At 41.0% G+C, this 25,129-nt stretch overlaps 1 protein-coding gene across 1 annotated transcript; it reads left to right on the top strand.

The window, feature by feature from the left end:
• The first annotated feature begins 6,398 nt into the window (after positions 1 to 6,398).
• Positions 6,399 to 24,878, top strand: poc1bl (POC1 centriolar protein homolog B (Chlamydomonas), like). Its single transcript, XM_044018462.1, has 11 exons — positions 6,399 to 6,520; positions 11,660 to 12,108; positions 14,419 to 14,588; positions 16,185 to 16,374; positions 17,127 to 17,312; positions 17,393 to 17,510; positions 18,652 to 18,828; positions 20,010 to 20,141; positions 20,735 to 20,845; positions 22,259 to 22,411; positions 23,350 to 24,878. The coding sequence occupies exons 2-11, from the start codon at positions 11,726 to 11,728 to the stop codon at positions 23,479 to 23,481; spliced, it is 1,752 nt and encodes a 583-aa protein (XP_043874397.1). The 5' UTR covers positions 6,399 to 6,520; positions 11,660 to 11,725; the 3' UTR covers positions 23,482 to 24,878.
• Positions 24,879 to 25,129: the final 251 nt, after the last annotated feature.

The following is a 25,129-nucleotide window of genomic DNA, read 5'->3' as shown; positions in this document are numbered from 1 at the left end:
CACCCACCCACATCATTCCCCTGTCCACATCATTCATTCACCTGTTCTCATCATTCACCTGTCCACATCATTTATTCACCTGTCTCATCATTCACCCCTCATCATTCATTCACCCTTCTCATCATTCATCTGTCCACATCATTCATTCCTCTTCATTCACCTGTCCACATCTTTTCACCCACCCACATCATTCACCTGTCATAATTCATTCACCTATTCTCATCATTCACCTGTCCACATCATTCATTCACCTGTTCTCATCATTCACCTGTCCACATCATTCATTCACCTGTTCTCATTCATCCACATCATTCATTCACCTGTCCACATCATACATTCACCTGTTCATCATTCATTCACCTGTCCTCATCATTCACCTGTCCACATCATTCATTCACCTGTCCTCATCATTCATTCACCGCCCTCATCATTCACCTGCCCTCATCATTCACCTGTCCACATCATTCATTCACCACTCATCATTCATCTGTCCACATCATTCATTCACCCTCCCTCTTCATTCACCTGTCCACATCATTCTTTCACCCACCCACATCATTCATTCACCTGTTCTCATCATTCACCTGTCCATCATTCATTCACCTGTTCTCATCATTCACCTGTCCACATCATTCATTCACCTGTTCTCATTCACCTGTCCACATCATTCATTGTCCACATCATACATTCACCTGTTCACATCATTCATTCACCTGTCCTCATCATTCACCTGTCCATCATTCATTCACCTGTCCACATCATTCATTCACCTGTCCTCATCATTCACCTGTCAAGTTTCCGGTGCGTGAATTTATTTATTTATTTTTTAAATTCAGGGCAACTTTTTTTTACTCAGATAAAGTGAAATTACAACTTTAAGAAATTCATTTAAAAAGTGCAAGTACATAAAAAGTAGTAATTCATCACTTTCCACCTCTGCTAAATGGAAGTTATTATAGTGACATATTTCTGTCTGAGCCCCTTGCAGTAGTTTGGGGTGGGCGTGGCTGACATAGTGACATCACTGTTGTGCTGATGTCACATTTGTCTGTCCAATTAGAATTTTGGAACATTAAAATCCTGTGATACAAGCAGAGCTGCTGTCAATCAAATAAACAATACATGGGATGATATTTTAAAAATACATAGAGTGGCTTAAAGTGAACGTTGTTTAATGAACATGTGTCTGTCTCTTGTACGGAATCAAGAGCGGATTACAAATGTCTTATAAGCTGTGAAGAATTCTGCCAAGGCAAGAAAGTGTCCGAAGGTTTCGTTGTCCCTTATCTGTCACGTCTCATGGCCATAAAATTGAATTGTCTTGTTTCCCTCGATTGTTTTTCTTGTCTTTGTCCACGACTTTCTCCGTCTCTGCCCCCCACACGTGTCAGTCCAAACTCACTCACGTATACATCAGTTTCCACGGCAGTCTGCACACACATGCCAACCTCTCAGAGGGACGACATGTGAAATATTAACCAGCACTGTGAGCGTAATGATGCAGCTCTGGCAGATGCACCACCTCCCCACCAGTTGAAGCAGACATATTTCAGTGAGCTGCTTTCACTATGTGTAATAGGCTGCGCACAAGGTTGAAAAGACGGCCTAACCTTCAGTATCAGAATCACTAATTGATGACCGTATTCAGTTTTGATGGCTGAAGGTCATCGTGTCTTCTGCTCTATGGGGAGTTAATATGCTCTGGAAGAGTACGTTCCAGAATCCATCTCCATTAAATTAAAGGAGCCTGGTCCCACAGCGTGACCTCTGTTCACTGATGATTTACTGCACGAACAGATTAAATGAACATGAAACACAACGGACGTCCAGCTAATGAAATCATTAGGCCAAAAGGTAAATCAGTTCCTTTCAAACATAATGTAGGTGTCGTTTTAATAAAGTTGTAGAGACGGAAGAGGTGCAGATAAACAGTCCTCACATAACGAGTGTCTGGAACTTCATTTGCCCACTGACGTCAGTTATTTATTTTTTTAAATCAGAATTGTGAGATTGAAGTGATATTCTGAGAGAAATGTCAGAAATAAGTGAGACTTCTGAGGATTCTGAGATTAAAGTAAGAATTATTTGCAAAGTCATGCAGGAGAGAAACTGTCCTGAAAATGTTGGATTTATGAGGTTTTGTATGGTCGAGTGGCCCCAGTGGAAACCATCACATCACTGCGAGAACAAAAGGTGAGTGCATATAGTGATTTATGTGCTTTTTTTTATTATTTTCTTTCTTGCTTTCAAATGTTTTGTTTTAACCTAATCCTCTTCCACAGTAATGACACCTTTATCTGGGCAGATGAAATGACACTGAGCGATCGTCTACTTAAAAGAAGAGTGAGTGTTTCCCTTACCTTTTTTTTCTTTTTCCTTTTTTAAACTTGTGCACTGGACGAGAGAGGAAGAGCAGAGCGGTGACCTTGGTCAGAGCAGGACACAGGTTTGCAGTTCGACACCAGAGGGATTGAATCATCCAGATATCTAAAGGTTACAGGGGTTTTGGAAACCCCTGTAACCCTGTAAAAGAGCACCACCAATCACTAGGTGGTGCTCTTTACTTAACTGTTTCATCTGATCTTATCGCCTACTACTGCCACATGCAGGTCAAACAATAATCATTAACACTGTATTTCAAATGCACCTGACTAATGTCTCTCAAATCTATAAAGTTAAAGAGCTCTCAGTCATATGTTGTGCAGCTGCTGAGTTGAATCCACATGCAAATCGCAGATCATATATATATATATATATATATATATATATATGTGTGTGTTTGATAAAGTCTTAAATTGGGTTCCCCTTTGGCCGGAACAAAAATAATCATTTTAACTAAACCAGCTACACTTCTTTGTGATAGTGATCCTAATTCTAGATTTTAGAATGACAATGAGTGAGAGCAATCTTTATAGGCCAGGAATCAATGGGCATTCCATTCCTCTGTGCACTTGCACAATAAAAAAAAGTCACTAAACCAAGGACAACACAACCTGAACAAGGAAGTTGAATATTACGTTACGCAATTGTACAGAAAGGGTTAAAAAGGACTCGCGCAGGAGCAGTTGCAAGAGAAAGGTTTGTGATGGTAAATAAATACTGTAGAAATACGAGGTTATATCTATACACACCCCCACATGAGTATTTTTACATTATATAAACACAAATTGTTGGGATATGGTTCCTGGTTGTTTATCAGAGTGTGTGTGTGTGTGTGTGTGTGTGGCCTGTCGGGTAGTTGTTTAAAGGATTATCTATAATCTAAAGGGACAATTCAATTTAAAGATTCATAGAATGCGTAGATGTATTTCAATCTATGGTATGAAATTATGGAACGAGCTAAAGCTGAAAAACATCATCTAGTTTAAAATACAAGGTCACTTTTACAAGGTACAGGAATATGGATAGGTGAAAAATAAATGTGTATTAATGTACATATGTTAATTTACGTACGCGCGTGTATAATAATATAATCTATAATAAGTTATTTATATCAACTGTGAATAGTCCTCTACTATAGACAGCAATGTATCATTATATCAGCTTCTGATTTGTATACAATATAGATTAGGGGTCCAAGAGAGAGTATAATACAAAGTTCAAGTTCTTACTTCTTCCCACCCTCATTTCAAACATGAAATATGTTCGAAAATAAATAAAATAAATAAATAAAGGACCTTGACACAAATTCAGCTGTGAATAATCTGCTGCATGTATATAGAGAAAGTATTTGTAGTTTCAATCAGGGTGAAAGGCTGGATTACAAGACCTACAAGAGCCCTCCTTGTAGCTGTGAAAAGCCCAGACCCTTATCACAGAAATGGGACCTTCTTCAGTTCTGGATGAAAGCACATGAGAGAGAGAGATAGCGAGAGAGAGAGAGAGAGAGAGAGGTGTCAATTGGTTTCAACTGGGGAGAAGAAAAAGAAAGGCACGAAAAGAAAGAAAGGGTGAGATAGAAGACAGTGGCAGGTTGCCAGTTGTTGCAGGTGTTTGTCTGCGTAAAACAGCGTAACTCTACACACTGTGGTCAAGTGAAGTGCAGCCGGATCAGGACCTACAGTTCATAGGAAAGCACACCACGCCTAAGATGGCAAACACACAGAACACACACTCACACTCTCTCATTGTCCATTCATGCAGAAGACGAATAGATCCTTTCATCATCCTCCAGAACATTAAGACACTTTGTGACTTCAGATTTTGTCTGGAATCATTCGTTCCAAATATGTCGTATACTCATATGTTTAAAATCAATTCAAAAAGTGTAAAGTATTTTACCAGAAAAAGTTGATAAGTCACTTTTAATATAATATTACTTAAGTAAAAGTCTTAAAGTATATGACGTTTACTGTACTTAAGTATCATAAGTCCTTTTCTGATATGAAATGTACTTAAGTTTTATGAGTAAAACTATTCAAAAAGTGAGGAGTTAGGATTGAGCCATGGTGGCTCAGTGGTGGAGCGAGTTGTCTTTCAACTGGGAGGGAGGTTGTGGGTTAAATTCTTGGCTCTGCTAGTTTATATGTGTCCTTGAGCAAGACACTTAACCCCATGTTTAAGAATGGCAAAACTGTAGTGTAAAGCAAAACCATTACCAAGTCTTCTTCTAGATTTTATTTGGTAGTGACGAGGAACAAAGATAGTTGCTAGATATAAATATAAATAAATAGTAAAAGTTGCTAGAAATATAAATAACAAAGTACAGATAGGCTACGTGAAAGTATTTGTACTTCATTACATTACAACACTGGGTACAATCATTCAAATTGTATTTAGTTTGTTTACGTATAGAACCAATTTAACATTGCAATTTACTGAACACAGTATTGTTCCAGATACAATGGCGAAACCACACGTCTCCACTGGGCTTGGCAGAGTCACTCATTAAACAGAACAAAGGTCACTTAGTTCACATTGCTCGTACATTTGTTACAGACAAGGAAGTGAGAGTTTAAGGAGCTTTTATATTTTAATTCATTCACATTTTATAGCTTTTCTTCCCCACCACACACACACACACACACACACACACGAGTCACTAAAAGTTTCAATTTAGACTCAGTTCAGGAGTCTGTAGAGAAGTACATATCCTAAATATTTGTTCATTTTAATTAAACTTGACATGAAAGTTCAAAAACACTGTCAATGACGAAACCACTAAAAGCTGCTAAAGTTTTAATCACCGTTTCATACCTAGAGGCGAATTGCAGGAAGACACAGATTACGGCTAATAAACAGGCTAGCGTGGAGTGCTGCGTGAAGTTAACTGGAGCTAGAGTCTCACCGACAAACGGAAGTAAGACAGAATTAAACCTTTCTTTTATTATTTACTTCTTGCATGGAGATGTTTTATTTCACTTGAAGGGCTTTCATCTGCGAAATAAAGGTAAGAATATGATACAGACTTCAAACACGTCCTTTAAATGGTGTATATGAAAGTTTCCAGAAAGTCATTTTTGCAGTCCTGTGACTATAATGTCCATTTTGAAGACAATTTTAAAAGATGAGAAACATTTAGTAAAAGCTGTTGTTTTTGACGGCTTAAATGTCTCAAAATGTTTCATATTTTGTGCATATAATTATTCACCGAGTATTGGAGAAGCTGAAAGAAAAAACATTTATTACATTTTTTATTTAATGATCCTGTCTAAGAAGTTGTGAAGTCTAATGGTGAGATTGCTACAAGGAACTACGGTGGCCTTTGCCTACCAAAAAGGATGGTATTCTTCATTCGTGTATAGGAGCCAGTATTGAGTTAATTTAGTTTAGGTGTAGTTTAAATGATTCAACGCAGGATTACTTGTTACAGCATAACATGTGAACAGTTGAAGCAGCTAACCGTTGGCCTTAAGCCTTTGAGTGAATGTCCATGAAGGAAAAGAACGTGTCTTTGTGGACCTTTGATGTTAGGGTTAGGGTTATGTGTGGATTGAAATGTAATCTGGATGTACAGCGAGTGAAAATAAATGTGTAAACCCTCGTTTGCATGACTCTTTCTCGCCTTCTTTGTCTTTGCCACTTGTTTGCCTGGTTTGCCACGACTGTGTGGTTCTCAAACTTAAATTAAGTACCACCTGAGAATATATTGAGCTAATATTGAGATAATTTGCTCTCTCGTTGTCCTCCTCTTCATCACATATACTTCACACACTGGTATAGTGAGATTAGATTAAGATATTTTGTTAATTGTTTCATTTTCTACACACTCTGGTCAAAATTCCTCAGCTCCACTCTGATCACATACCCTGGCATAGACAGTAGAACAGTATTTCTGTTTTAATATACAAAATACCGTATTGTGTTTTTATTTTGAAAGGTCGTACCGGAAGCTCGTTGGTTCTCACGGCTGCATTAGCGCATATCTGGCGCTTTTTAGTGGTGGAGGAGGAGGAGGAGGAGGATGTGGGTATGCTGACATCTGCAAGTCAAGAGGTTCGAGTGGAGGACAGTCAGTCTGACGAACGACGGCCCCAACAAGCTTTAAAGATAGTCCAAGATATGTAACTCGTGTCTGAAGGTAAATAAATCACCGCATCAATGCTGTCTTTCTCTCTTTTAATCCCGCTTTTTGTAGTGTTGTGTTCGCTGTCGATACGTTCATTTGCATTTTCGACTCTCCTCCTGCATGTTTAAGTGATAGAGTCTTGCAGTGCGACTGATTTGACAGCGAAAAACGACTTTAATCAAGCAAATAAGTTCCAAACTAATTCAGCGACAGTCGTTTTGTCGTAAAAAAAAAAAAAGTTTTTTGTTATTCTTATTAGTTATTGTTTACTAATGTATGCGACGTTCAGACTCTGTTGGACACATTTCGACCCTGACGATGATGTAGTTTGACACATGAGGAGAAACCTGTTGCTCTGTGTGAAGACTCACTCAGTCTCACTTCCTCAGTCTCTTAATCCCCTTTTCCTCTGTAACAAAACCAAACCTGAACATGTCTGTAAGATATAGAGCATCAATGTTAGGGATGTCCACATACCACTTGTGTCCGATACCGATATCTACAACTATCGACCCATACCGATATATTCCGATACAGCCGTTTTAGACCATTTATGAACATATGAAGCTGTTAACAAAAACATTTGTGCTGAGTCATTTCAAAGACTGTGTTACAAATATTGTTCTGCCAAAAAGAAGGAAAAAAACAGTCCAAACATGACTCTGCTAAAATGCTTGTGTTGGTTTTTATTAACATTTTTACCGTCTGTGTTTTATGAAGTAAAGATGTTTGGATTGTATCGGATTCTATATTTTTATCTGTCCGATATTCCTTATCAATATACAGTCACAGCGATGTCACATCGTCATTCTACTGTATCAGTCAGTCATCATCTACCGCGGGGTCAGGCTCAGCTATATCGGGCGATAGGCGGGGTACACCCTGGACAGTTCCATTGCAGGGCCACACACAGCTAGAGACAGACAACCAACACTCTCTCACTCCCTACGGTCAATTTAGAGTGTCCAATTCACCTAATCCCCACATTGCATGTTTTTGGACTGTGGGAGGAAGCCGAAGAACCCGGAGAGAACCCACGCACACACGGGGAGAACATGCAAACTCCATGCAGAAAGGCCCTTGTTCCAACCGGGGCTCGAACCCGGGTCTTCTTGCTGCAAGGCGAGAGTGCTAACCACTACACCACCGTGTGGCCCACTGTATCATGGTGATATACGATATTATCGCACACTGCAAACATCCGTTTGTTGACATATCATTATCCTTCCTCGTGTGATACGATAATGGATGCGAAAATATCAATGTTTTAATCAACAAATTAAGGCACTGCTGTTTTTGCTCGCAGGGCGTCAATTCTTGCGTGTCTCCTTATGGTGGCGCTGCTCAAATGAATGGGGTAAACTTGGGTGGAAGTTACCTGGCTGAAGAAGAGAGAGTTTACAGCGGGATAAGAGTTGCTCCATCCACGGTCAATACATTTATATTTATCCTTATCCTTTATAGACTTTGTTTAAAATATATGTTTGTCTTGCAATATCTTGCAAGACAAACATATATTTTCTTACGCAATATTGAAAGTTATCTTACGCAATATTATTGGTATTGTGGACAATGTATCGCCATGTATCCTGTGATTCCCACCCCTGTTTCTTTTACCCCTTTTTGGTTCCAAAATCTCCCCACTAATTCCAGCACCTCATCATTTATAATTATTTTATATTCCCACTTCAGAATGTTAATTAACAAAGGTAATGTTTTTGTAAGATGTTTTTGGAAATCTACGTCCGTTAGTCACGCCCATTGGAAGTGGGAGGTGATGACACACTTTCCAGACTCAAATGAACTTGACATACACTCTGGTGTTAACCAGGCCACTCTGTCTGTAAACTTTCAGAAAATGCCGCCAAATAAGAGCACATTTCTCAGTTATATAGGACTTTCATGTTCTCAAACTGCTTGATCGGTGAATTATCAGTGTTTTTTTATCAGCGCAGGCCACTTCTGAAAGCTTTAGCGGCGTTTTCCCTCGCCTTCGTCAGTCTTATCAGTCTTGTTGTAAAACCATTAATTTCCTGTGTGCAGTGTGGGAATGTCACTGGCTGACATGAGATTCCAAACACTGTTAAAGTAATAAATCCAGAGATAGTCGCAATGAGCTGATAAAAGTTAAAAGTTGCACAACAGCTTTAAAGCATTTCGCTTTGACAGTTATCTCAATAATATTTTGATTTCATTGATATTGTGTCAGGGAGAAGAGGCGGGTCTTCAAAAGTGATTTTAAAATGTTCAATGGTGGGGGCAGATTTAATTTCAATGGGTAAATCGTTGCAACCTGTTATTAGACCTCAGGGCTCAGGATGGGGTGAGAAGAGGGTGCCAATTAAAATCAATCCTAAAAACGAAGAGGAAGCCAGTTGAGGGAGTGCAACCCAGGTGTGATGTGGTCTCTACGGCTTCACGATTTTGAGTAAATATCCAATCGCAATTATTTCCTCATTTTCATGCAAAAAAAAAACACCTTTAAAATGATTTACTGTGTGATATTTGTGCAGCTCTGCGAGGAGCAAAGATGTTCTCTTCAGTCTGTAGAAAAAGATGTGCCTAGATCAAGACAATAATTCATCTGAAGTGATATTTTGACAAGGGACCACACGGTTGGTGTTGTGAAGACCCCGGTTCATGACCCAGTCGGAACAAGGGCCTTTCTTCTCCGGGTTCTCCAGTTTCCTCCCACAGTTCAAAAACATGCAATATGGGGATTAAGTCAATTGGACACTCTAAATTGACCGTAGGGGTGAGAGTGTGAGTGGATGGTTGTTTGGCACAGCACCCCCCGTGACCCTCATGTGGAGGATAAAGCGGCAGCAAATGGATGGATGGATGTTCAGCCCTAAGCGGTCTGAGTTTTTCTCTTAATTCCCTTTTTGCAAAAGTGAAGCGAGAAAAGAGAACCATCGTTTATCAAGGCTCTCTCGTGTCATTGCACATTTCAAGTCTCTATCTGTCCAGCTTTTATCTGTTGGGCCTAAAACGCCTCCGAGGCTCATTTTACAGCCCTCTCAGAGCTGTTTGTGCTGTGGAGGGGAGCCAGTGATACCTGTTCTACAAGCCTAACAGCAGGATTGCTTTATTTTCTCAGCTGCAGCGTGTGTAACCTCTTCCTCTCGTACTTACTGCATGTTACACATTACAGCTATTTGCTCTTTTCTCTTGACTGGCTGACGAGGAAATGAGCCATGTGTGTAGTACACGCTGTTCATTCCAGGCTAACCATGGAGAGTGGTGGCGTCCTTCCTTCTCCGGGGTCATAGAAATGAACTGTCCTCACCAGTTCCTTCATCGCTATTAAAGAGGTTGGGAAAGGACATGTAATTCTTATCCTTCATTTTTCTTCATTACCTTTTAGTCACGAAGCACGGCTATTGGATTCAGAGACAGAGAGAGAGGGAAGTGTGATGGACAACCAGTAAATGGGGGTTTTGTCTCCAGGCGTCTCCATTTTGTAACCTCAGGACTCCCTAGTCTTCTGGCCCAGGCCCAGACGAGAGTGAAAGGACTGAGCTGCTGCTGCTCTTGCTGCTGCTGCTGCTGCTACAAGAACTCAGTGGAAATTGAGTTCCCCCTGACTTTGTATCACAGCACCCTGATGCAGTTTTTGTTTTCCAGCGCTTTCCCAGCGGCACAATCAAATTGTTACCAGAATTAAGCCCAAAATAAGGAAACAACCATGACTGGGCTCTGATGTGGATAAGAGGAAGGAGTGTGTGTGTGTTTGTTTATCTGGCACTGGCTGGTAGTCCTGTAAACAACACTCTGCACGCTGCTTTAAAATTAATGTAATGTGATTACGTTCAGCTCAGTGTCAATACAGCCAAGTGCTCTTAATTACTGCAATCGTCTTTCATATTCACACACGCTGACTCGATCTGACAGACATGAACGTCTTACTTAAATCTGACACCGATGTCTAGTTTTTTTCCTTTGTGTTTCTGCAAATCCTATTTTTAAGTCCACATAAAAGGGATCTGTCTGTTTGTGCAAATGTTCCACCCAGGTCTCTGGGCAGTCTCAGACAATGGAAGTCCTAAAATTAGGACGCCTTTACAAAAGGCCTGACTTTTAATCTCAACCTGAACAAAAGGCTTGCTGCGGCCCGACTCATTGAGGTTATTTTAAATACGAGTAGGCTTTAATGTAATGTAATGCAGTGTGTTTGCTACATAAACTACTGCAGCACAAAACTGATGAATATGCAAATATGTGTTAGAAAAAGGGGGTGCATTGCTGTAGCTAAAACATTTATGCTGTGTATAAACATCCAGTTTGAGCTTTTGTTGACAAGAACTGGATGAGAGGTAACATATCTCAACACGAGCATGTGCAGTTACCTACAGCTGTTTCCTGAAGGGTTAGGGCAGGGGTGTCAAACTCATTTTTGTTCAGGGGCCACATACAGCACAATATGATCTCAAGGGGGCCGGACCAGCAAAAATAGCAAAATAATAGAATAATAACCTATGAGCAACAAGAACTCCTTTGTTTTTTCTCCTTTGTTTTACATTTAATGAAGGATAATTTTACAAAACATGAAATTTCTTGAGAAATATAAGTGCAATTTCAACAATATCATGCCTAAATTTACTACTTACACAGCACACTGGATCTTTTAACAAATTCATCCTGTGGGCCGGATTGGACCCTCTGGCGGGCCGGTTCTGGCCCCCGGGCCGTATGTTTGACACCCCTGGGTTAGGGTGTCTAACGGTAGATGATGGATGGATGGATACCGGAAAGCAGAGAAATAGATCTTGTGCCCAAATACTTGTCATTATTCACCAGTGCGTCTGTGATGCCAGCTTCTTAGTACCGTAAAACTGCCAGATATTGAAAGTGAAAGTTATCTTAGAGGCAGAAGCACTCACTCATTGACTCAGTTTTTTTGGACAATTCTACAGCATCAATTCTACAAAATCAATATAAATCCAGGTGTCCCGATTATCATGATGGTCACAAGAGGGTTTCATGCCTGACCTTATATTTAAAATGCCAGTGATGATTAGTGGTGCTCTGGTCTATCAGAGTTAAGGCCACTTTTTAAAATGATTTAGTTGATTAAAATGCATTAACACCTGATATGTAAAATAAAATATAATATTTTACAACCATATCGCCTTTCTCTTTTCCCCCCAGAGGTTTGTGTCCTGTCGGGCACCCCGAAGCTCAGCCAGTCACGGTGCCTCCCTGGGGCTGTCCGTCATGAGGGGGCGTTTCTCTCGAAAACTGGGTGTGCTGGCCAAGGCTTGCCTCCTGCTGTGGCTACTGTGGCTGGGCTACCTTCTGCTGGAGCGTGCCTCGTTCCCATCCTCTGTGCAGGAGGAAGATGAGGACCTCAAGCTTCTGGAGAGAGATAAGGTCTTGTCAGAGGAGAGAGGGGCTCAGGGGCTGCTGGCGAAGCCTCTGTACATTAAGCCAGTGCTTGAAGGCAATGCTCCGGGGGAGTGGGGTCGGGCTACGCACCTCACCCTCAGTCCTGAGGAGAAGAAACTGGAGGAGGAAAGCATAGAGAACTATGCCCTCAATATCTATGTCAGTGACAAGATTTCCCTTCATCGGCATATCCAGGACCACAGAATGATTGAGTGAGTAGAATTCAATTCACGGATTCACGGATAATCCGTTGCCTGTTGTTTTCCAGCAAATCACTTTTTTATTTATTTATTTTTATTGCCTGCTGTTTCCTTTGAGGTTCTAGTCAAAACATAAATGCACCTCTGGCCCTGGCCGCTGCATGGAGCAGATAGCTGTGCTGCAGCTGTGTCAGGGAAAAGTGACTCAATAGAGATTAAGTCGAGCTCTTTACTGGAATCAGTTTTCCTGTGACAGTTAGGAACAAAGATGAAGGCTCATGATGCTGCGCTGCAGGGCTTACCAAAGCTGCTATAAGCAGCTCTGTGCCTGAATGGATTTATTCCATCCAGAGTGGTTCTCCACGGCGCAGCCTGTGATGAAACGCAGAGTAACGTGTCTTTTATTAGTAGTTTTTCATCTTGCCCTGGCATACTAATGAAACCCAGATGTGCTGTCTCTCGTTGTGTGTGTCGTATATGCCCTGGAGCACACCAGTGATTCATAGATTCCTTTTAGCACTAGATTTCTTGAATTTTATCTTTGTGTAACATGTATAAATGACTTGTGTTGAACGTGCTGGGATGAAACTGACTTCAAGCTACAGTTGCAAGAAAAAGTACAGTGAGCCCTTTGGAATTATTTAGATTTCTGCACAAATTGTTGGCTTTTGGCCGTTGGCTTTTCTTACTATTTTGTTATTATCAGACCATCGCAAAGAAGCTCTTCCTCCTCTCTTCTTAAGTTCGACGTGGACCGCAATGTTTTTTTTTGAAAGATAAAGACAAGATCAGCATCAATATGAATATTGCGAGTGTCTGAAAATCTCTCTAATTTAGCACATAACTATGGGGGAGACTATGTGGGGGATTTATACAGAAACATCGTTTGTAGATCTAATTGTGATCGGTACTCTGTGCTGCAGATCTCCCGCACAAGCTGGTTGTGTGGGTAATATTGTGGCCAGTTTTACTTAAAAACAAACATTTTGCAGCTGTGATATGAATGGGTGTCATCCAATCTAGGCCGATCAGTCGTTACAGGCCAGTGCAGTGAGATCTGAGGATTACACCCCTCACAGATAACAGTGAATGCTGTTTCTTGTTGTGTGCACTAGCGTTTCTGTTTGGCTTTTTGCGTAGCAACAGTGTGAGCAGTGGTGTGATGTCCTCCCATGCTGATTTATTTTAGGTGGTGTTTGTACACTTTGTTACACTTTTAGTTTCCTTTTTTTGTTGCAGAACAGTCTTTCACAACGCAGCACAGTGAACGCAGTGCTTTTAACTCGTTTCCAAAGACGTAGTTTGGTGATGTCAGTGAGCGGCGTGGGAATTGCTTTGTTGTCTCGTTTGGTTGAACTTCCCGTTTGCGCTGTACAGGGAGAACGTTGGTGGCAGAACTTGCTGCAAACGAAGCAGTTGTGATTCATTAGTGACAAATGCACAATATAAGTTAAAAAAAAAAGACAACACTGCCTAACTTGGAAAAAAAAACAGATTCATTGGTGGTTTCCCCCGGAAGTTACAACTGAGATGGTAAAGCAGATGGTGTTGATCAAAGGGGACCAAAATGAAACGGTCCACTACTTTGAACAGAACAAGATTTCTATGGGTATGCAGAGTGAACCAATTTGGCTAACTCCACCAAATATATACCATCAGTCTTATCATTTTTAGACATTTTAATGTCATACTTCAAACTCAAAGGAAAGGAAAACAGCTGATTTGATTGGTTTTGACTGTTGCGTTATATATTTGTTCCAATCCAAGCAACATTCCAACTTAAGCCTCTGGCTGTAAAATTGGCCTAAAGTCATTCCGCTTGTGTCAGTGGTTACACTTTGTGTTGAACACACGGATGTACAAAGATACAGCTCAAAGAAAGGAAAACAAGAAAAGCCTTTGCTGTTGCTTCATACCTCCGTTTGTACTCAGTCTATCAAATTACTACTTTTTCATTTCTTTGGTTTTATTTTGTTACCAGTTTTTTCCCCCGGCCCATCTGTTCTTCCCTTTATGTCTGTTTGCCCGGGTTTCTGTGGTCTGTCCCAGAGCACTGCCGTGGTATGTTGCTCATTGGTATGATACCCTCTCTACACCCCATCCGTATTTTTTGCAGCTCTTTATTATTTTAATGACTGCCATCTGGATCGAGACCAGACACCTCCTCTGGCTTCAGTAGGTTGCTCTGACCTACGGTATATGCAGGGAATTGTTGTTGAGTCCTGTTAGAGGGCCAATTTGTTCTTTTTTTAATAAATCTGCACCCTAAATGTGTGACCATGTCTCCCCAACACCACCCACACCCACAAAAACACATTTCAGATGCCGAACCAAGACGTTTGACTACCGGCGTTTGCCAACCACCTCTGTGATCATAGCCTTCTACAACGAAGCCTGGTCCACCCTGCTGAGGACTATCCACAGTGTGCTGGAGACCACGCCTGCAATCCTGTTGAGAGAGATCATTCTCATTGATGACTATAGTGACCGAGGTTTGACACTCAACATGAAACAAATGTGTTATTTCCTTCTTTTTTTTTTAACCATTGAGGGCCTGATCAGAAGCCCCCTTTTTATTCATTTGCAGCAATTTTGGACCAGCAACCATACGTGCACATGTAATGTAATGTACTTTATTTTAGAGCTGCAACTAATGATTGTTTTAATAATCGATTATTATTATTTTCTCGATTAATCGTTTAATCGTTCGTCCATAAAATATCAGAAAACCTTAAAAGATGTTGATCTGTGTTCGTCAAACCTGGAAATGATGATGTTCTCAAATGTCTTGTTTTGTCCACAAACCAAAATGATTTCTTTGTTATCCAGAACAAAGAAATGAAGAAAATATTCACATTTAAGAAGATTAAACAATCTGAAATCTTGTTTTAATCATGAAAAAAGCTTCAAACTGATTAATTGATTATCAAAATAGTTGTCGATTCATTTAGTAATCGATTAATGATCAATTAATTGTGTCAGCTCTTCTTTATTTCTATAGCCCTTTACAACTACTCGCAGGGGCTTTACAAAATAAAAGCATGACAGACGCACAGCCTCAAAAACACATGGTATAAAAACAAATCCATGAAACATAAACCAAAGCATGGAAATACAAAAGAATAAAACTGTCACAAGCAATTCAGGACAATGGACAGATGCTATTTGTGGAGCGATAATTAGATAATTGTCTTATATGAACCAACGGAGGAATGAGTCAGGACACATTCTTTTAAAGATGAACTAAAGTGAAATGTGACTGCAATTTCTAGTCATTAAGGATATAAATGATAAGGTCTTAAATGTTGCTGCACAGTGCGTGTTGTATACATTTGAACTTCAGTGCGGACAATTATTCTTGACCTTAAAAGCAAATGTGTGAAAAAAAAAAAGTTCACTCACTTGCTTTTTGTAGTCTTTTTTGATTTGCATCTCATCGTTTCCATTAGTCTGGAGCGACGCTGCTTCGTCTCAGGCTCCAGATATAGCAGAAGCTTGACGTCTGCATTTTCTAATGGAACCAGCTTGTCTAGTCAGTGTGCATTGGGAGACATTTCTCCATAACGATGACTTCAGTGAGCCCTGAACTGCCATGACATCATTTCCTCTCCTCTCACCACCCTGACCAAATGGAATGCCAGAGACGCCACTCCAGAACCAGAATGGTTACTGCAGACAAGACAGGGACGACGGGACTGACAACATACTCTCTCGTGTTTCCGAGCTGGTTGAGTAGGATGTACTGTAGCATCCAGGCCTCAGTTTTCAATCATTTAGCCCCTAAAAGCTCAGTTAACGGTGATAATGGAGTTTAGACAGTTGTGAAATGGACGTCCTTCATCAGCAAAGACACCTCAAATCTTGGCTGGCAGTTATTTCCTCCAAAAAAACTTTGATTTACCACTGCATGCTGCCTGTCTGACCCAAATCAGTGGAAATAGAGTATCTTTGACTCTTAATGTCGCTGCTTTTGCTCTTTGTACTGGATTTAACATCAGAAACTTCTTTTCATATTAATAAGTAAAGCATGTTTTAATGTTTTCTGTCCCCTGGTACACTTAATGCTAATAATGGTTGTTTGTGTATAGTATATCTGAAATCCCAGCTGGCCGAGTACATCAGCAACCTGCAACGCGTGCGGCTCATCAGGACAAACAAAAGAGAGGGTCTGGTCCGTGCTCGTCTCATCGGCGCCACCTTTGCTACGGGCGATGTACTGACGTTTCTCGATTGCCACTGTGAGTGCGTCCCAGGCTGGATTGAGCCTCTGCTGGAAAGGTGAGTTCAATTTGTGCGTAAAGGAATTTGAAACCAAGCCAAACAGCCACCCTGCCCAAGTAAAACAAGAGGGCACTCAAACCGGTTGTAGTATGAATGAGGTTTTTGAAACGCGGCATTCTACTGCTCAATAATCCAGTTGTTCTGCTATTTAACTGGATAAACACTTCGTGCCCGACCCACTCCTGCTCAGTGGCAGTCCTCGCTTGTATGACGCCCTAGTCAGATCACTACCCTGGCAACCTCCCACACACACACACACACAAAACTGTTCATCAAATGTTTGTAACTATTGTACAAAGAACATTTTTTATTATGGATGCATATCAAGACTATGTACAGTCATGAATTTAAAAATCAAAACAAGAATAAGAATAAATCCAACATAGAATATAAATGTGCTTTATTTGTAAGCAATTTGTGTTGTAATTGACTTTTAACCTGAGGACTGAGGCCCAGTGGTGAACTCCCCCCCTTTGTTTGGTTTCTCCCACTTCATGTTAGCAGTGAGGGTGCCGGCGTCCCTGCCTGTAGAGGGCGCCCTTTTGCAACACATAACATTATTAATTAATTACATCATTTGTGTTCACAAAGAGAACAGAGGCCGAATAATAACCTCACCAACAACAGAAATCACCAAACGTCATGCACTGCAGCTTTAGGAAACACCAGTAAGAACACACACATAACACTAAATCATGTGTTGTGTTGTCTTGTCTCCTCCTCCTCTACATTCTGTTTTGGATTTTAAGGATTGGTGAGAATGCCAGCACCATTGTTTGCCCCGTGATCGACACAATTGACTGGAAAACGTTTGAGTTCTATATGCAGACGGATGAGCCAATGATTGGAGGATTCGACTGGAGACTCACCTTTCAGTGGCACTCGGTCCCTGAGGTGGAACGCAAGAGGCGCAAGTCTCGCATTGACCCCATCAGGTGATGGTTGGACACTTTGCAAGATGTACTCGCAGTGAAAAGCACTTTTAGCAAGTTTGTTTTCCTTGATTTTACTCTAGATCCCCTACAATGGCAGGTGGATTGTTTGCCGTGAGCCGGGCTTACTTTGAGTTCCTCGGCACGTATGACATGGGCATGGAGGTGTGGGGAGGAGAAAACCTGGAGCTCTCCTTCAGGGTGAGTTCAGGTTTCCTGCGGTGGAAACCGCAAATCACTTAGACATGTATCAGTTTGCAACCTGTGACTAATCTCACCAAAGGCTTCCCATTATCGCATTTGACCGAGCTTGGGTTTTTCCACTGTGACAAAAAAAGTACACAGAAAGATCAGTGAAATGTTGACATGAATATTTTGTTGATGGTCTTACGCCCCCTGAGAACGCTTGATTCATCCGTTTAACAGCGAACAGTCACTGCTTAACTGACATGACAGAGACACGCGTCAGTGTCAGATCACAGTGGCATCTGAAACTGCTCCCTCTTATTGGCGGCTACCTTGTTGGGACATTGGTGTTGATTTTCACTTGTTTGCGTCAATCAAATTGGCACAGACACAAGGTCACTGTGAGGAAGGTCATGTAAATTGTGTGTGAACTTTGTCCATCTGTGATTGGATTCTGGTTTAAATGGGCTGAGGGGTTGCACTGTATGTGTGGGGATAGGAATGCATCTATGCCAGGGAGCACAAAATGCTTGGTGAATTGAGATGTCGACGCTGTATAGAAACACAGTGGACCCTTTGCACAGCGGCCATTTTGCCATGTTTTAGTAGGAAAACAGGTTTTTCTGATCACATTAATGATGTCTCCGTTCAGTTAATATAAACCAGGCCAGGGTGACAGTGAACTGGCATGCATCCTGAAAGTGAGCAAGCTAAATGGAGCTCAAAATTCATTCACTAATTCAAAACGAGTGAGTGTTGTTTATTCGTTTTTGCTGATTCCACGATAAAGGGGGAAAAAAAAAACCATGTATACAGTGCTAACCAATATTATGAACAAGTTACAGCACACAGCTGTGTTTCTCACGCAGGAAGGATCTGTCACCACAGATACCATTGTTTGTGTGCAAAGACTGGGATGGACTTTAAGCATTTGCAATATATAAAGTATCTACTTGCTCATTTGCAGAGAAGTCAGTCAGTGGCTGAATGAGAGACAACGTCATAAATGTCAGTTCAAACATGTGGCGTATTATTGACAGTGCTGGAGGTTAATGATAAATCCATCTAGAATTGTCATAATGTGTGTATTTTAACATGTTAAAAAAGATAGTACGGAGATATCACAAGGTTGTAATTATCTGATGTGTGCACTCAGGTGTGGCAGTGTGGGGGCAGCCTGGAAATTCACCCGTGCTCTCATGTGGGCCATGTGTTCCCTAAAAAGGCCCCTTATGCACGGCCCAACTTCCTCCAGAACACCGTACGAGCTGCAGAGGTTTGGATGGACTCTTATAAACACCACTTCTACAACAGGAACCCTCCTGCAAAAAAGGTAGGAGCGCTCAGGTCTTTAAACTTTGCTGAACATTTTGCTGTCTGTCAAATTGACCTGTAAATTTAGAGTTGACTTTAAGCTCCTCCTCCTACTTTGGAACACGCTACCCTTTGATATCAGGGAAGCCAGCATAAAACATATCTCTTTACTCTGCACATTTCTGTTTACATATTTTATTTATTCATTCATTCAATAAAATGTATTTGGACTAGAACATGATTAATTAATTACATGTTTACAGTGTTGGCAAACATTGAACAACTGATATATATTTATAATGCATTTTAACATCAAGGATTTAGAGATTTTAAGAGGTATAAAATATATATCAAAAAAATAATTATTTATTTTAATCTTTCTACTTACAGGTCATATTAGCCTATTCACACATCTCTGTCACTCACGCCCGCACAGTTTTCTGGGGGCAGGAAAGGGTTAAGTGTCTTGACCAAGTGCATTCTGACGTTTGGACCCCCAGGATCAAACCACCAACCCTCTAATAGGTGGACAAAGTGTTGATCCACAGTTTTATTTCCATGACTGTGGGTTTTACTGTTTTATAGTTACATGATCTTAGCCGCGGGCAGTGCAAAAAATGCTTCCGACTTGTGGTTTCTTCGTGATGGAGCTCCACCTGTGCAAACACCTATCATGATAACTACAGTACAGTTAGTGCACTAGGTGTGATCAGTCTGAACAGGATCCAGGATGTAAATATTACATTTACTGGTGTGCTTTATTAGGTTTTCCAGAGGATGTAAGCTGAACTAACAGAATGATGATGATAATAATTTATTAAATTGAGACGTTAATTAATTATGATCTGTAATTAATTAATCTCTTTTTTAATCTCACCTAAAAAATGTGTGTGTGAGTGCTCGCGCCCTAATAGAACATCAGGTCCATATAGACCCTTTCATTGTATACAAACATTCCAAGCCTAGTATCCTGTCGACTAGTTCCACTTCTGCTTGTACTAACTTATACTAGTCTAGTACTACTACTTCTACTAGTTCCAGGCCAAGTGTGTTTTCTGACCCCACACATAAAAACGGATTTTATAAAAAAGCAACTTGCATACAGAAACAGTAAAGTCAGAGATTAAAAATTAGATTAACATGATTATAAAACATAACACGCTAAACAAGAGTGTAATTAATTAATTGCTTGTTTTCCAGGAAACCTATGGGGACATCTCAGAACGGCTGCTACTGAGGGACAGGCTGAAGTGCCAGAGTTTTGACTGGTACCTGAAGAACATTTATCCCGAATTGCATGTACCTGAGGACAGGGAGGGCTGGCACGGGGCTGTAAGTGTCTGTTTTTTCCTTTCTTCCCTCTATGATGAGTCCAGACAAGAACACCGCCGTGTTTAAAATCCTGCGGATGGATCGAAGTCTGAACCGAGACCAACAAAGGCTTTAAAACTCATTTGGTCTTAGCTGAAGACAATTTTAGGCCAGACGTCTGGTGGGAGTACTTCACCCACCACAAGATCTTTAACAAAGAAGTTAAATCCCCGCAAGATTTCCTAAGACTTAACCACCCTCTTGCCTTGCTGCCCCTTGTTACACTTTGACAGCTGTGAGGCATTCATTGTCTGAAATGTGTATCATACTGACAACATGGATACACAACGGCACATCTTGAAAATAACGTGTTTTATGTAGAGGTTAAAATGTTGACTTTTGGTGAAAATAAGCACACAAGCACACAAAATGTTTTTGTTTTGAGATGATATTTCAAAAGGCTTTCTGTCATTTAATCCAGCAGCTTCAGGGGTGTTGTTCAGTGCATGGTCTCACAGTCTGACCTGCCGCTACAGGATAAAACCAACCACGTCTTACAGCAATCAATACAGTATTTTAATCATGACTGATATTTATTGCTCTCCTCTTGCCAGGTGCGGAGCTTAGGAATACAGTCAGAGTGTCTGGACTACAACGCGCCAGACCATAATCCTACCGGTGCCCACCTTTCTCTCTTCGGCTGCCATGGCCAGGGAGGCAACCAGGTACATTAAACTTTCTCCCCTCTTGCACGTACGTAGTCTGGGAGGTGTGTTTTAAAATGTCAGCAATTTCTGCCAACACCTAAAACGAGCTGCCGCCATTGATTCATGTCTGAAAAAGAATCTGTGCTAGCCTGACTTGAATGTAATGAAGGGAGACGAATCTGACATCCACATAGACCCCAAACTATCGCACGGTGCCATTTAGTTTTTTTAGGTTTCAGATGAACGCCTGTCAGCTCCAGTGATGGACGGTTGAGCAAGCTGCTGATTATTTCTTTCTGAGGGTGTATATTTAATGTTGGGCAATAGACAGAGCTTTCTTTCTGTTAATCTCCACCCTGCTTGATGTCTCTGATTACCCCACCAGTGCACGCCATTGAGTCATAGAATAGCACAGCGTTAGACTGAAAATCGATGTTTGAATGGCTCTCTGCTGAAACAAAACCTGAGGGCCCTTCACAAACTTCTCCCTGCTCCTTTTTCCCTGGCCCACATAAAAAGCACTTTCCTTTTAAAAGATACATGAGCGTCACTGGCAGAATTAATGGCACAGCCTGGGTAAACACGTTTGAAGCCAGAAACCGGAGCCTCGAGAGAGTCTTTTATTAGAGGCAGCCACCAAGGGCCCCAATGCACCTGAAAGATGTTTGAGAAGTAAAGACAAGGATGGGCAAGTATGAAGATTGATTACCGGACCCTCTGTTTAATGGGTAACTAGGGATTGTTGCATGTTTTGTCCCAGTGGGCCAGGATGTTGAAATGACACCAGTTGGGTTTGTGTTCACGTCTGCTTGACAGGAGCTGCCAAGGCTCCATCTCTCTCTCAGCAGAGGAAGAGAAAAAACATTGTTTTTCATGCCAACCTGCAACATTGTGCTTGTTGAAATCCCTCCTGAACAAATAGAGATGAAGGTAGAGAGAGAGATGTACTGAAAGTAGACGGGGAGGGAAAACAGAATGCTAATCTTATAATCACCAGTGCTTTTTCACTTGGGTTGCGTTTCAAAAACATGTACAATACAACACTATGTGCTGAAGTGCTCCATGGACAGACCTCCATCAGATTGAAGCACTGACCTCAGTGATGGGGACATCAAGTCACCTAGTGTCCTCACAGGTCCGAGGGTTGCTAACATTTACACACCAATATACTTTCTGTCAACCAAGTTCTAACCAGGGATAACTCATTAGCACGTGACATGATAGCAAGCAAATACTGGATGGTAAAAAGACAGTTTAAGCCACTGCTGAGCTTTTGTGTCAATGCAGAGGACAAAACAAAAGTTCAACGCTTTAATCGCTTTTGGGTTGGGTTGCTTTCTAAAACACACTTACAGTAGAATACAATACAATACAGAGATGTGTACAGAGCAGAGAAAACAGCCACACAATCGGGTCTCTCTTCTCCTGCAGTACTTTGAATACACATCGCAGAAAGAGATACGTTTCAACTCGGTGACAGAGCTGTGTGCCGAAGCGCTCGATGGACAGACCTCCATTGTGATGAAGCACTGTCCTCACGACGGGGACATCAAGTCTCCAAGTATCCTCTGGGAATTCAGAGCGGTAAGAGATACTAACATTTACACACCAATACACTGTCTCTCAACCAAGTGCACACCCAAGACAAAAGCCAAACAATTTGTGTGAATATGCAACTGACAGAAGAAAAAATGCATATGTACACAGATCCATCCCAAAACAGAGCTCATTTCACACGTTTAAAGGGACTATATGCAAGAGATGCAACTAGTTTGAACCAATTCTGCACAAACCGAAAGGTGGATCTATAAGGATCTAGCCAGACTTATACCCCTTTTCCATAACATAAACAAAAACAGAAATTTCAATCAGTAAATACAGTTTTAAGCATTTACATGCATAGTTTAGTTCAATCAATGTAAGGCTGTAGTCCGACTAAGACAAGCAATCGGACAACTTTCCAAGCCCAGACTCCAGTCCGACTAAGCGTATACATGCAGGAGTTATCAGACTATGAATCGTATTATCCAGGTATGTTAGCCTGACTAAAACATGCTTGATTTTAGTCGGACTAACATGATTCCATGACATTAAGAAAAGCAAATTATTGTCTTAGTCTGACTTAAATCAGACTTTTAACATGCATGTAAACACACTGAGTGTTTCAATTTGATGCATGCACAGAACATCAAGTCCGACTCCAGTCCGACTTTATACACATTATACAGATATGTTAGTCCGACTAAGACTAGCTCGAATTTACAGTAGTTGGACTAATGTGTTTACATGACATAAAGAGAACCAAATTATTGTCTCAGTCTGACTAAAATCAGGCTTTTAACATGCATGTAGAGTGTTTCGATGTTTTCTTAATCTCTGATGACACATCAAATAATTTTATGACCTAATACTGTAATGTATTGACCCCAAAACCCAACTTAGTATAGCATTCAAGGATTACTAAATTGTACACATTTCTAACCCTACACCTAATCTACATGTCCCCTCTCAAACCCTGTCAGGATGGGACCATCTATCACCCTCAGTCAGGCATGTGTGTGACTGCCTACCGCAAAGCCGACGGACGCACGGACGCGCAGATGAAGCAGTGCACCGCGGGAGACAAAAACCAGCAGTGGAAGTTTGAGAAGTAGAAGGAGAAAGAGTGACCCTCACAGGAAACATCAAGTGACCTTCTTTAACCGTAGTGCAATTACTACAGTGGATGTCCCTGTCCACTTCTCCCAGTCCTCCAGCTCTCCAAGTCTGCACTCTGTCGAATAGGGAAAAGCAAGCAAATGCTGGATAGTATAAAACACACTTTAAGCCACTGCAGAGCTTTTGTGCCCGTGTGAAGTGCAGACTGTGGTGGAGTGGAGGAGGATTCCCAGGTGAGATGTATTGGGTCTTTTTTGAGACTTAAACGTTTGTGTTGCCTTCGTCCAAGTGCCTTTGCAACCAAAATGGAATGCAGTGTCGCGTCAGCAGTAAAAGCTGTTCGACTGTCCAGCTCCCCGAAGAAGTGCCTTTTAGAGTAGTTCGAGACATACATGTGTTCGCCGTCCAGCCTCAATGTGCAATTAATATTGATTTTTATTGTTTAATACTAAATGTTTGTTTCTTACGTCTAAAAAAAATAAAAAATAAAACCAGTGGAAAGATAGGCTGCTCAAAGACATAATGCCAGGAATGTAACATGCTCCGTCATGTGAGAGGAAACCTGGTAGACCGAGGGAGAGATTTGTGGTCACACTAGACTGACACTCAATTCTATACTTTGCATGTGGAGCCAGTTTCATGGTAGAATGCTGGCTGAACAAGACTTGAAGCAGTCCCCCGAGGTTTAGTGTGATGACAGGAGTCTTGTAATCTATTCTTCCCTGTGGTGTAAAAATGAAGGAGACACTCCAAACTCGTCTGTCAGTGTGTGCCTTTGACAGGTTTGTCGTACTCAGAATGTGTTTGTGCCAAAATGAAACGTGCCAGTGGATGTCAAATGTATTGAGAGCCCGAGAAATGCTTAAAACATCTAAAACACTGATTAAATGCACTTGATTTTATGTCACACAAAGGCCTTAGTCTTAGCCTGTTTAACTTAATCTTGGCTGTGCCAGTTTTGACTCCTGTGTGAAAACCTTGTACTTGAAATGGCATCGAAACACTCCTCTGTTTTCTTTTAATTTATAATGAAGATTTTGTCAGAATTTGTACTGTGGGGTGTGAGGACAAAGAGATGCGGTGTAGATGTTGTTGACATTGTAGATGAATAGTGAGTGAGTGTGCTCCGAGTTCACGGATAAAGAGTTACTCAGACATGTCAGTGGATACAGAGTGAAAACATGGGAGGTGGTTCTTGTGTTTGTTTTACCTTTTTATAAATAATGTTTGGAAAAAGGGACCAGAGGGGGGGGCCGCGAAAACTACTGATAATGCAAAAATGATGATTACTTGACATGAAGAACAGGGTGATTGACATGGGATGGATGATTTGAATGAGGTTAAAGCTGTAAGGATGGTGAAAAGAAATAAAAAAAAAAATCTTAACCACAAATGTCCATTTGTCGTATTCTTGCACTCATTTCTTCACACACAGCATCATTTACAATACTGAAAATAGACATTATTTACTTTTACTGTGCTAAGGTTCGAGCCACAAGCTTCATTTCTCACTCCCTGTTCCACTCAAGTGACAATATTTTCAGTTATTTGGCGCCACCTTCTGCTAGGTAAGCGTATAACTGAAGAGTAAGGTGAGAGAAAGGTGGAGGTGATTTCAAAGGATGAGTAACATTTATGCTGTAA

This window comes from Solea senegalensis, unplaced genomic scaffold (genome assembly GCF_019176455.1).
Source record: "Solea senegalensis isolate Sse05_10M unplaced genomic scaffold, IFAPA_SoseM_1 scf7180000017240, whole genome shotgun sequence".
NCBI lineage: Eukaryota > Metazoa > Chordata > Actinopteri > Pleuronectiformes > Soleidae > Solea > Solea senegalensis.
The sequence above is the reverse complement of the archived record's forward strand: the minus strand, read 5'-3'. Positions and strand labels throughout refer to the sequence as shown.

Coding starts and splice junctions, on each gene's coding strand:
- poc1bl (XM_044018462.1), top strand. CDS start 11,726: ATGAGGGGGCGTTTCTCTCGAAAACTGGGTGTGCTGGCCAAGGCTTGC. Junction 16,375..17,126: donor ATTGAGCCTCTGCTGGAAAG/GTGAGTTCAATT, acceptor TTGGATTTTAAG/GATTGGTGAGAATGCCAGCA. Junction 17,511..18,651: donor ACCTGGAGCTCTCCTTCAGG/GTGAGTTCAGGT, acceptor GTGTGCACTCAG/GTGTGGCAGTGTGGGGGCAG.